This window comes from Arvicanthis niloticus, chromosome 4, assembly GCF_011762505.2.
Source record: "Arvicanthis niloticus isolate mArvNil1 chromosome 4, mArvNil1.pat.X, whole genome shotgun sequence".
In the NCBI taxonomy this organism is placed as follows: Eukaryota; Metazoa; Chordata; class Mammalia; order Rodentia; family Muridae; genus Arvicanthis; species Arvicanthis niloticus.
In genome coordinates, this window is record NC_047661.1 from 31,307,237 (window position 1) to 31,320,079 (window position 12,843).

General features: G+C 36.6%; 1 protein-coding gene across 1 annotated transcript in view; it reads right to left on the bottom strand.

Annotated features, from left to right (window-relative positions):
* Nucleotides 1-8,088: 8,088 nt before the first annotated feature.
* The window catches only part of LOC117707921 (rho GTPase-activating protein 20-like), a 31,400-nt gene continuing 26,645 nt past the window's right edge, over nucleotides 8,089-12,843 (bottom strand). The window contains exons 13-16 of the mRNA XM_076932077.1: nucleotides 11,573-11,831; nucleotides 10,321-10,460; nucleotides 9,150-9,363; nucleotides 8,089-8,339 (exon numbers count right to left, since the gene is read on the bottom strand). Of these exons, the coding sequence (XP_076788192.1) occupies nucleotides 8,299-8,339; nucleotides 9,150-9,363; nucleotides 10,321-10,460; nucleotides 11,573-11,831 (654 nt within the window). The 3' untranslated portion in view covers nucleotides 8,089-8,298. The remainder of the gene's footprint in view (nucleotides 8,340-9,149; nucleotides 9,364-10,320; nucleotides 10,461-11,572; nucleotides 11,832-12,843) is intronic.

A 12,843-nucleotide genomic window follows, 5' to 3' on the forward strand; every position in this document is an offset into this window, starting at 1 on the left:
AAAATGGATCGATTTGCATTCTTCTACATGTTGTCCTATAGTTGAACCAGCACCATATGTTGAAAATGCTGTCCCCTTTTCACTGGACAGTTTTAGCTTCTTTGTCAAATATCAAGTGACCATAGGTGTGTGGGTTCATTTTTGGGTCTTCAATTCTATTCCATTGATCTTCCTGCCTGTATCTGTACCAATACCATGCAGGGTTTTTTTTGTTTGTTTGTTTGTTTGTTTGTTTGTTTGTTTTTGTCACTATTGTTCTGTAGTACAGATTAAGGTCAGGGATGATGATTCGCCCAGAAGTTCTTTTACTGTTGAGAATATTTTTTGCTATTCTGGGTTTTTTTGTTTTCCAAATGAATTTGAGAATTGCTCTTTTTATCTCTGTGAATAATTGAGTGGGAATTTTGATGGGGATTGCATTAAATTTGTAGATCTCTCTTGGTAAGATAGCCATTTTTACTATATTAATCCTTCCAATCCATGAGCATGGGAGATTTTTCCATCTTCTAAGATCTGTATTGTTTACTTTCTTCAGGGACTTGAGGTTCTTGTCATACAGATTTACTTGCTTGCTTAGATTCACACCATGGTATTTTATATTATTTGTGACTATTATAAGAATGTCATTTCCCTAATTTCTTTCTCTGTCTATCTTTTGAGTAGAGGAAGGCTACTGATTTGAGAATTCTCAACTGAGGAAACTCGAATGGCTAAGAAGCACATAAAGAAATGTTCAATATCCTTAGTCATCAGGGAAATGCAAATCAAAACAACCCTGAGGTTTCATTTCAGACCAGTCAGAATGGCTAAGATCAAAAAGTCATGTAATAGCAGATGCTGGCGAGGATGTGGAGAAAAAGGAACACTCCATTTTTGGTGGGATTGCAAGCTGGTACAACCACTCTGGAAATCAGTTTGGTGGTTTCTCAGAAATTTGGACATAGAATTATGTTAGGACCCAGCTATACCACTTGTGGGCATATACCCAGAAGATGCTCTAACATATAACATGCAAATATGCTCCACTATGTTCATCACAGCCTTATTTATAATAGCCAGAAGCTGGAAATAACCCAGATGTCCTTCAACAGAAGAATGGATAAAAAGAAAATGTGGTACATTTATACAATGGTGTGTGGGTCCCTTGTTCTGGAGGGCGTCCCATAATGATCTCCTGGCTAAGGACAGGGTGAGAGCAGGGAAGGTTCTCTATTGTCTCTGCTGCTGCCTCTGCCTGTGTCTCCACTGTCCATTGGTCTCCAGCCAGGCCTGGTGAGGATGGTCTGGGCCAAAGGGCTCAGAGTGCGAACAGGGAGGGGAGATTGCCTGCCCCAACTGCTGCCTCTGCTGATCTCACATCCGGGTCACTCCCAGGTGCTACACCTCTCTCTTCTGCACTGAGCCTGCCAGGGCTGGGCTGATAAGAAGCCAGCTACCTGGCAAGGAGGCAGTTTGGTGTCCCAGGCAGTTTCCGGGAGAGCAGATCTCTCCCCAAATTACAGCTCTTGCAACAGAAACTCTCAGACACCAGGATGATTCTTGCACCCTTACTTCCTCTGAATAGAGCCCTTATATACAGTTTCAGGGTGGGTTAGAGTCTGGAAACAGATAAAGCGTATTGGCTTGGTCTGAGAGCTTGTGGGAGAGTCTGAGGCACTGTTTCTCCTGACTGATAGCCATAGATCTCTCTGTGGGAGGAACTGTGGAGGGCTGAAGCTAAATGAAAAGAACCTGGGCCCAGGAGCAGAGCTGAACAGCTACGATCCAATAAGGGTCCAGGTTTTCAGGCTTATGCTTGACCAAGCACACAGCTGCTTCTCACAGCCCACTGCCCCACAATGGAGTACTACTCAGCTACTAAAAACCAATGAATTCAAGAAATTCTTAGGCAAATGGATGTAACTAGAAAATATCATCCTGAGTGAGGTAACTCAATCACAAAAGCACACATATGGTATGCACTCACTGATAAGTGGATATTAGCCCAAAAGCTCACAATACCCAAGATTCAATTCACAAACCACATGAAGTTCATGAAGAAGGAAGACCAAAGTGTGGGTACTTTGATCCTTCTTAGGAGGAGTAACAAAAACCCTCATGGGAGCAAATATAGAGACAAAGTGTGGGACAGAAACTGAAGGAGGGGTCATCTGGAGAATGTTCCACCTGGGTATCCATCCCTTGTGTAGTCACCAATGGTAGATGCTGATGTGGATGTCAGGAAGTGCATGCTGACAGGAGCCTGATATAGCTATCTCCTTAGAGGTCTACCAGAGCCTGAAATATACAGAGACAGATTCTCACAGCTAACCATTGAACTAATCACAGTGTTCCCAATGAAGGACTGAGAGAGAAGACTGACGGTTCTGAAAGGGTTTATGGCCCTATGGGGAGAGCAACAATAACAACCAACCAGAGCTCCCAGGATCTATACCACCAGCCTGGAGCAAATAGGAAGGGACCCATGGCTCCAGCTGTATAAGTAGGGGAGAATGGCATTGTTGGGCATAGGTGGGAAAGGAAGTTCTTGGTTCAGTGAAAGCTGGATGCACCAGTGTAGAGAAATTCATGAGTGGAAAGGTGAGAGTGGTAGGGTGGGTGTGGTCATATCCTCATAGAAGCAGGAGAAGGGGGATTGGATAGGGGGTTGCTGGGGGGGGGGGAATGGTGAAAGGGGTTCACATCTGAAATGTAAATAAAATATCCAATAAAAATAGAGAATACAAAGCAGCTATATGTCCCACTTTTGTCTATTAAAAACACCTTTTCTCTCAGATATCATCAAAAATAATTACAAGTTGTATAGACTATACGGTATGATATGCACTAATAACATCCAGTCCATCAATTTTGTCAATTTAGATATGTTATATTATAATCTATTTTAACTTAAAGAGTTTACAATTATATACCTAAATTATGTTTTGATTTTAACTTGCATTATTATCTGAAAACCATCCTATCAAATCTAGGACATCTTCCTTTATGCTTAACAACTTAAGCTGAATTATGAGACTATAACTAGTCTTTAACACCATCAGAAATCCAAGATTGAATCAAATTTTACCTGAATGTATAAGCAGCACAAAAATGTAGCTTCCAGTATTTTCAGTGAGACAGGAGTGAGTGGATGGGTGTGGGGGCTCCCTCATAGCAGCAGGGGTTGGTGGGATAGCGAGTTTTCAGAGGGGAAATGTAATAAGATAGCTAGCGTTAGCATCTGTTACTCAGTCTTTGTATGCTTAGAAAGTTCATGGCTTGACTGAAGTTCTGAATGGATCTATCTGAAAGCCTGGATGAACTGAGTTCATCAGGAATCAGCAGCTATTCCTGAAGCTGTTCTGAAAGCAAGTCTCTGGAAACAGCATTATGAGGCAGAATCAATCAGGGAGCTCAAATGGCAGATCTTTTCACATCCCCAAGGATGACTCTTGCCAGAGCTGCACCTTGGTGCTTCATGCTGCAATATAAAAATCTTACAACCAAAATTTTAGCTACATAAATATATTCACATAGATTGTGCAAAGTGCAAAGTTCAGCTAAGAATTAATTTTTGCCCCATGTTTGAGCAGATGAATGACAACTGTCTTTTCATGAGTTAACCTGATCAATTACCAAATGTAGTAGATCTTCATTCATGCCACCGGAAAGATGGGATGAGGAATCTTAACTATTCTGTAACCAATAAGTGTTACTGGCTAATTTCTTTCTTTCTTTCTTTCTTTCTTTCTTTATTTATTTATTTATTTATTTAATTTATTTATTATGTCTGAGCAAGTGTGAGGGAATCAGCAAATCATGTTACCTGTCCTGTTTGGTCTTCTTGAATTTTTCTTTCCTGCTTGTAGCCAAAATCTTCAGGGGGCTTTTCCCTATCATATCTAATCAATAACTCTTTGGAAGATATCCAAAGCCTTTTCTTCTTTTCTGTTAACACAAACACAGAGCCTCTTTTCCAAAATAGTATGTCCTTGGTGCAGCAACCCAAAAATCATCAAAGTCTAGATTGATTCAAATTAACAGCCTCCTGTATTTTTAGGCCTGTTCTATTTTGACATCTCTCATAGAGGATTTGTAATACCATAACCCCCAAACTTATAACCATCTGCGTTTTGGACATTAAAACAATTTAAAGCAATCCTAAACAAATACTATCTGTTGAGAAGGACTTCTCCAAATTTCCTGTTGTTGTTCCCCCCTCCACCTTATTTGGAGTGTGCATGAATTTATTTTTTTATCCATACATAAAAACAATTAAGCAATTTTCATTCATTCTCCCTTTTGGGGATTAATAGTTTTGTAGTTATATATATATATATATATATATATATATATATATATATTATGTCACCTTTCTGTTTCGATGAATTGATGAATTGAATTAATATCTTTTTAAAATTTAACTTTAAATACCTTCAACTTACTATATAAGCCTATTCTCAGGCTGACAGTGTCATATGCCAGGCTAAGCAATCCCAGAATTCTTGTGGGACCCATGTTCAAAGAACTCAGGTGCTTGCGATAGGATAAACCTCTTAAATTTGTATCATTGCTCCATTTCTATATTTTATTTAGACTTGTTCTCAGTGGCCTGCCTTCTCAACAGGAGCTGCCTGTTTTTTGCTGCCTGCTTTCTCCCAGCCAGAGGCATTAGCATTCACACCTTTAGACCCCTTTCATGGTCCTACAGCAGACTACCAGTTCCATCTTTCTTTTGCATCCAAAACACACACTTGTTTTAGATATACTTGCATACATTTGTTTAGGATTCAGTTGCCTATATTTCTTTGTGTATGTTTCCGTTCCCATTTAGTTTTTTGTTTGTTTGTTTGTTTGTTTATGTTCGTTGGTGTTGTCCTTGTTCAGCTAATGCTTTGGCAGTCAAATCGGTGAAGATTTATGGGTGAAGCTGTTGGGGTCCACACTAGCCCCACATTGGGGCGGCCAAAAAATGTCGCGGCCCAGCAAAATTTTGAGGCCCAGGCTGCCCCGAGTTTGGCGGCTACTATATCCCGGTTCAAACTGCAGCTCTGGTCCGCGGGTCCGGGTTCAGCAAGAGAGAGAGTGAGGGCAGACTCGAAGACCAGACAGAGTATGTTTCAATCCCATTTATTCTTCAGTCTCTCTTCCTAGTCCAAATCCCAAGTCTTGAGTTTCTAGTCCCTAGTTCCTAGCCCCTAGTGCCTCCAAGTTCCAAGTTACTTCTTCCAAGTTCCAAGTGCCTAATGTCTAATTCCTACTCCAAGTTGTACTCCAAGTTTTACTCTCTGAAGTGTCTCCTAAAAGTGTCTCCCTAATATCTGATTCGTCTGATTCTCTCTAAAGCCAAGTGTCTTCTACCTAATGTCTGATGTGTCTACTGTCTGCCTCTGCCTTTTATATGTCTTACTTCTAAGCCACGCCTCTAAGTTACACCTTTAATCATGCCCTTAGATTTTATCTCTAAATCTGATCTCTACACTTCTAAGTCATACTCTTAAGTCACACACCTTTAATCTCACACACCTTTAATCTCAAGGTATCTAAACCAAGATTATCGGAGTGTGCTCAGCTGTTGTAGGCTATTGTAATCCAAGTCACATGTCAGGGTATATGGCTCAAGATGGCTGCAAAGCTGATAGCCGCTTTCTGCTAAAAGTCGGCCCCCAACATGAAGCCAATGGAACATGGCAGAAGACTAGGAAGAATGAGGGTTAAAAAGAGTCACTTCTATAATATTGTTTCTCCAAGTAATATCAGTAGTGTTATAAATTTTAAGCTGAAAAAAAATAGAATCAAAATGGTATTATAGTATGTTATTTATATATATATATATATATATATATATAAGTCTTACTGATTCATGATCATGGGGGAATCTTTTTATTACCTGATACTTTCTTCATTTCTAAGGTTTTTTTGTTGTTGTTCTTGTTGTTTTTTTCTTTTTTATTTTTTGTTCTTTTGTTTTTGTTTTTAATCATATAAAGTCTTTTCCTTCTTGGTTAAAATTTCCCCACGATATTTAATACTTTTAAAGGTTACTGTGAATGATGGTGTTTCACTGATTTACTTCTCAGTAAGTTTGCAATTTTTATAAAAAAAAGAATACTCACTTTGTGTGTTAATTTTGTATGTTGCTATTGTTGAAAAAGTTTACAAGATATATCAGTATTCTTATGGAATATTTAGGCTCACTTATGTTTACTATCATACAATCTTCAAAAAGAGAAAGTTTGATTTCTTCATTTCCAATGTGTTTCTCCTTCGTCTCATTCAATTGTAATATTATTCCTGCTTGTGTACAAGTGCTGTATGAAACAAGAGTCCATTGAGTATGACCAAAGATGAGCATGGTGAACCATTGGTACCATAATAGTTCATAAGTTACTAGATGATGGGCTGAACATACTTAAGGAAATTCTAGGTGATAGAATAATTATCATCCATGTAGAAATAAGGCAGTTACTAGTAAATGTTATTCACTTAACTCAGTATGGTATGGCATTTGATAAGTATGAATTTTCTGATTACTAGAAATTTCAACCTTTTACATTTCATACTATAGTTGATTAAGGCTAATTGCAATATGGAAAGTAGAAAACTAAAGTAGCTAAAAGCAAAGAAAATTTATATTTATATTTAATTTATTTTATATTATACTAAGAAATTGAATTACTATTGTCAGAGAGGAGTGAAAATGTGTGACTTGGACAAGTCAAGGGTCCTGCATGGATGATACTAAAGAGAAATAAGGAATAAATAATACTAAATAATAAATAATACTAAAGAGAGATAAGGAATAAAATGTCTTATTTCTTTAGAGGAGTACTTCAGAATAACATTTATTCTTCTGAGAAACCAAATGAAAGACCCAGAACTATGTTCAATTGTGTGGTTAAAAACACACACACACATAAGTCTAATTAGAGACCTATTGGATACTACTGACTTGTATGACTTATTGCACCTATTATGATATCTTACCTTGCTGATTATCGTCGTATTTCATAAGTGTTTAACCAGCAAGGTAAGATATACTGATTGTATATGATGCATGTACCTATGTGTATGTTGTGCATGTGCGTATGTGAGTTCATGTCCATGTGCATGTGCGTGTGCATATGTGTGTGTGTGTGTGCAAAAGACATGCAGATCACTGGTGATATATTTAGAGCTTTGAGCTTATTAATATTAGAGAAGAGCCTCAAGTTTCCTCGCACTTTTTTTTTTTTTTTTTTTTTTTTTTTTTGACACTGGGTCTCTTTTGTTCACTACTTACAACATGCCAGAAATATCTGGCCAAAAGAGCTTCTGTTAATTACTGCCTACAAATCCCATTGCCACCAGAAGCCTCTGGTTTAGAGATGCTTGTGCTACAATACTCAGTTTTGTTTTGTTTTTTATTCGGTATTTTATTTATTTACATTTCAGATGTTATCCCCTTTCCCCATTCCCCTCATTAACTTCCTATCCCATCCCATCCGTCCTCCACCTTTTTTTTTTTTTTTTTTTTGCTTTTATATCTTTTAAATTACATGCAAGTATTAAGGTCAGTTCTAGGTTGAGGAACTAGCAATACAATAGATGTAAATAATCAAGGAATAAGCAAGACAATAAACACAGATAGTCAAAGAACACATACGACAATAACAGAGTCCCGTGATCACTCTTGTGATCACTTTTTCTAAGGGCTTATCAGGATGACCAAAATATCTGAGCCAACTTTCCTGTCCTAGACTAAAGTCATTTTCATGTCTGAAGCCTACTTCCTTGGTTTTGATGATCCAAATTCTTGTCACAAAGTCTGTATCTCAATTGCTTTAGACACTGAAACATCTTTTCAGATCATTTTGTATGTTCTTAAAATTCTAATTTCATTGTGTGCGATGATTAATTTTGATTGTTAGTGGAATCTTATTTGGAACTATCTATGGCATTAGATTCTAAGCACAACTCTGAGGGATTGTTTAATGTCATTATCTCCTGTTCACGCTTTGGTAACTAAAGTGGGAAAACTAACACTATAACTGGACTCTAGATGCAGAGACTGAAAAAGATGATTTTCCAAAGACAATGGAGACTCATGAACAAGGCACATTGGAGTGTAAGCAATAATATAATTGAATAACATTTATTTTAATAGTAAGTAATATGTAATAAACAGCATAAAATATATATGAGTGAAAGCTATTTGTAATTAATATCATAAAATATCAAAATTAGGTAGTATCTTGTAATAATCTTTTCTGCTGTGATTAAGTGGGAAGTAGAAGAGAACATTAAAACAGAATGACTGAAATCTTCTTCTGTCACCCTCTACCACTTATATGATGTGGCAGTTGTTCTTTTTTGCCCTGCTAAAGGAAACATAAAATGTCATCATTAGAAAAACATTTTCAGATGATAGATTAACCTCACTTCAAATAAGAATATTATTTTGGTATATTTTCTTAACTCTATATAAAGAATTACTTGAGTTAGCAATGTATTTGAATTTGAATGGTGCTACCTGATAAATCAGGTATGTTTTAGCCCCCTTATCATTCTTCACATATGTGTTTTAGTGGATACTGGGAAATTTAATATTTATACCACTGCTAAGCATTTGGCAAGAATATCTCTCACATAAAATTAAACAGTGTTTTTACACAAGAATAGCAAAGCTTGTTGACAGTGGCACAGGACCTAATCTTACAGAATGTTTATTGGAGTTTTAAATGATTCTTACAAAAATAATTTTATATCCAAAATATCTTATATGACTTAAGGACCATTGGAAGAAAGAGGGGAATATAGTAGGCAATATTGTGGGATTCATACAGGGGCTAAATAAAGATTCCATCTGTCATAAATACCTGTATAAATCTGTATATATATACACACATATACTTGTATGTATATGTGTGTATATATATACAGATTTATATATATTTGTATGTATATATATACACACATATATATACATGTATGTATATATATACATATACATATATATGTGTATATATACATATTTGTATGTATGTATAGATGCATGTATTTATGTATAATTTAAGTGTTGTTTAAAAAACTTTTCCCATACTCTAACTGATGTGCCCTAATGCTGCTCTGAAATAAAGGAATGACATTATTCTTCCACTCATTTGATGACTAAATAAAACTTGTCTTACCTATAGGACCTTCCTCCTGCAGAGAAACAGATGAAATCTTGAATTTTTCAGCATTATTATAGGTTTTTCCACTTTGGCCATCTATGGCTTCTTTAATAACAGGTAATTCACCTGCAGTATCAGACTCATTTTGAATATCTTTATAAGTTATATCATCATCATCATCTCCAAAGATGTCTACACAGTTGTCAATCGTGAATTTTATAATAGACTGCTATAACATCACAAGGCAAAAAACAAGAACCTCTGTCATTTCACATAGTTTACAAAATTGAAATTTAAAAAAATTGAAATCCAAAACTGTGAAAAAAATAACAATTGCCACAAACAGATAGGAATCCATGAAATGAAGTCTGTCTGAAATGGAGACTCTTTAAGTTCTTTGCACCTTACTAAAAGTTGTTAAAATTTCATACATATTGCAAAGACTAGAGAAACTACTAAAGCAAAGTAACATTTTAGAATGTATATGCTGCCAATTACTGTCTGCAAAAGTATCTTGACTATGCTTTGTTGAATATTTTTTGTGGGGGATTGTGGGGTGGGTTTCATTGTGATGGTTTAAATGTAATGCTTCTGTAATTCCAAGCATTGCAATACTTGATAGCCTTTTTGTGACGAGTTTTGGGTGGTTAAAGTGGCTTGACCTTCCTAGAGGAAGTATGCCATTGGTTATAATTTAGAGTTACCAAAGGTAGATGTCATTTTTCATGTACGCTCTCTGCTTCATGTTTGCTGCCTAAGAGGAGAGCCATCACTCTCTGCTTCTTGTTTAGTTGTCCTTCCTTCCTCTGTCATGAATTTAAAGGACTGTAATCTCTCTTACATCTCTTACATCTGTAAGCCCCAAATAAACACTTACTTCTATTAGTTGCCTTGGTCATGGTATTTTATTAAGGCAATGAAAAGGGAACTAGGAGTAAAAAAGAAGTTGGTGAGAAGAGGGAATCTTAATTAAGACAATGTCTCCATCAGATTGACATATTGTGTAGGGAAGTCTATGGGATACTGTCTTGATTAACAATGGAATTTATATGTCTTTTACTCTCTTTTACTGTAAATCAAAGTCATGGCAATTATGGGTACAAAGCTATGACTGAGAGGAATGAAGAAGACATTGAACTTTTTTTCTGTTTACAGGACAGCTGTAGAAATACAAAATGAAACTCACAAGTATTGGAGCAGGCAATCTTTTGTCTTCACAAATGCTTATATGAGGTTGTTCAAACAAATAATTCTCAACTGGTGAAAATTGATTTTGCGAACATACTCGTCTGGTTGTATACACATTGCCTTCTCTTTTCACTGAACCTAAGAAAGAAGGAAAATCATTGTTTGTTGTAATTGAACTAACTTAGCCTTCGCATGCCTTTTCATTTTATAGCCTGCATGCCTTATGCATCACCACAAATAAACAGAAAATAACTAGTCAGTATTATACCATTTATAATGATATTGTTTCATAAGGCATTGGATATCTAGTTGTATATGGCCCATACTTCTGATATAAACAGTAAATTCTTGTGTTTGCCTTGAAAGCAATGCATATAGGTGTTAGACTCAAGCAATAATACTGTCACCAATCATTTTATACCCCATGTGACTTTCTGACTGAACTGCCATGGGCAACAGTAATTAACAACAGTATCTGTACTTCACAACACAATTTGCCTGGCTACACTTCTGTTACAGCCCTTGCCTTTCTACACTGAACTTCGAATTCAAATCTGAAATCATAGTGTCTGTTTCCCATATGGGTATATTATACTATATTTTAAGATTTTCATAAGAGACAAGCATGGTGGCACACGCCTTTATTCCTAGATCTCAGGAAGCATACCCAAGAAGATCTCTGTGATTTTGAGGTCAGCCTGGTCTACAAAGTAAGTTCCATGACAGCCAGAGCTGTTACATTGAGAAAACCCAATTTGCTATTAATTTGCTATTCTATTTAGTATAAGAATCTGTGTTAAGACTCAATATATCAATGTAAGAGATCTACTTCACATAATCTCATTTCTGGGATTTAACTCTTACATAAACTCAGGACCAGTGGTAAGAGGTACCAAAATTTAGAGGCAATTCTAACAATTGGAAAACACCTATAATGCATAAGTGATGTTTTTCTCTACATGGTTTAGTAAATACTTCACTGCTGTTTGTTATAATTCATAGTGTCATTGCTAAATGATTCTAACTTTAAGTTATGGTAGTAGAACATCTATACACACTTAGAATGCCCTCAGACACAGGAGGAGCAGATCTACTTCTGGGCAATGCATAACGGCCAGGGGTGCATGTTCTGCCACTGGGGCAGCTGCTGAGTCCATGTTCTGTTTCCTTCCTGTTTCCGATGTTAGATGGAGTATTCTGGGAACATGAGGACATTGATCCTTATGGATGAATAAGTGATGTTTCCTCACCTATATCGCCTTCACAGAGGAGAGGAGCCGATCGACTTCTTGGTAGGGCATAATAGCCAGGGCTGCATGTCCTGCTGCTGGAACAGCTACTCAGACTAAGTTCTGTTTCACTTGTACTCCAGGTGGTAGATAGAGTACTTTCTGAACACGAGGGCTTTGCCCCATGTGGATAATACAGCGATGTTTCATACCAAACAGGAACGATATCTTCTCCAAATATTTTTGGCGATTTTTCGATCATAAATGTTACCAAAGAAGTCTGTGACAAATGGGGCAAACACAGAGGGTCTCTGTCATTTTACATGGTTGCAAATTACATTTTAGTTATGAGTCTTAGAGCCCAAAAAATGTAGTTAAAATTCTGAGAAAACGTTAGCTGTTATAAAATATAGCATCGGTGTTGTGTTAGAAATTTAAATGATGATTGTGAGATGAGATGCTCAAGTATGTTCATCACAGTGCAATAGTATATAAGAGGATGATTTCCAGTTTTCACATTGGGATGGCCAGTATGTAAAACACACTGTCCACTTGAGAAACGTTGGTTGCCTTTGACACATTCATAGCTGTGCATATTTGTAAGGATGCTTATGGAAAGGTACAACTAAGGAGGGAATGTGACCTCTGAATGTGGGGACCATCCTACTGAAAGTTCCCATGGCTGACCAAAAAGCAACAGACAGACAAACCCATCTGAACATTTATGTGTTTCTGATGGCTCACTGCAGATGTAGTGGTAACATCTTGATCCTCGCGTTTATTATAGTGGGAGGTATTTGAAATAATACTTATTTGGAGGAAACTGGATAATTATGGATTTCCAATGATAGGTCCTTAGGAAACCTATCTTTATCTCCTGATCTTTGATTCTACACAATATGAGGAATATTTTTTGTTACTCAGGCTGTCCTACAATATATCCCTTACAGGTTCAAGGGCAATCAGTCAATTAATAATGAATCAGAAACTCAAATATTGAGAGTCAAAATAACCATTTGATCCCTACACTGTAAAAATTTTGGTATTTTATTATAGTATTTGAAAGATAGCTGAAAGAGAAAAGCATAATCTGTTATTTCTCTAAACCAATCATAACCAGCATCAAGAGGCCAAGGGCATATTTAATCACACTAATCAGGAGTCCTAATAACCATGTCTGATAAAAAACAATTCAAGTTGTATTGCCTTTGTTTTGTTGGGGTAACCACCTTGAAAACAAGTAGAATTTCACACTATCTACACTGATTATTTCAGAATTCAGTCTTGATTGC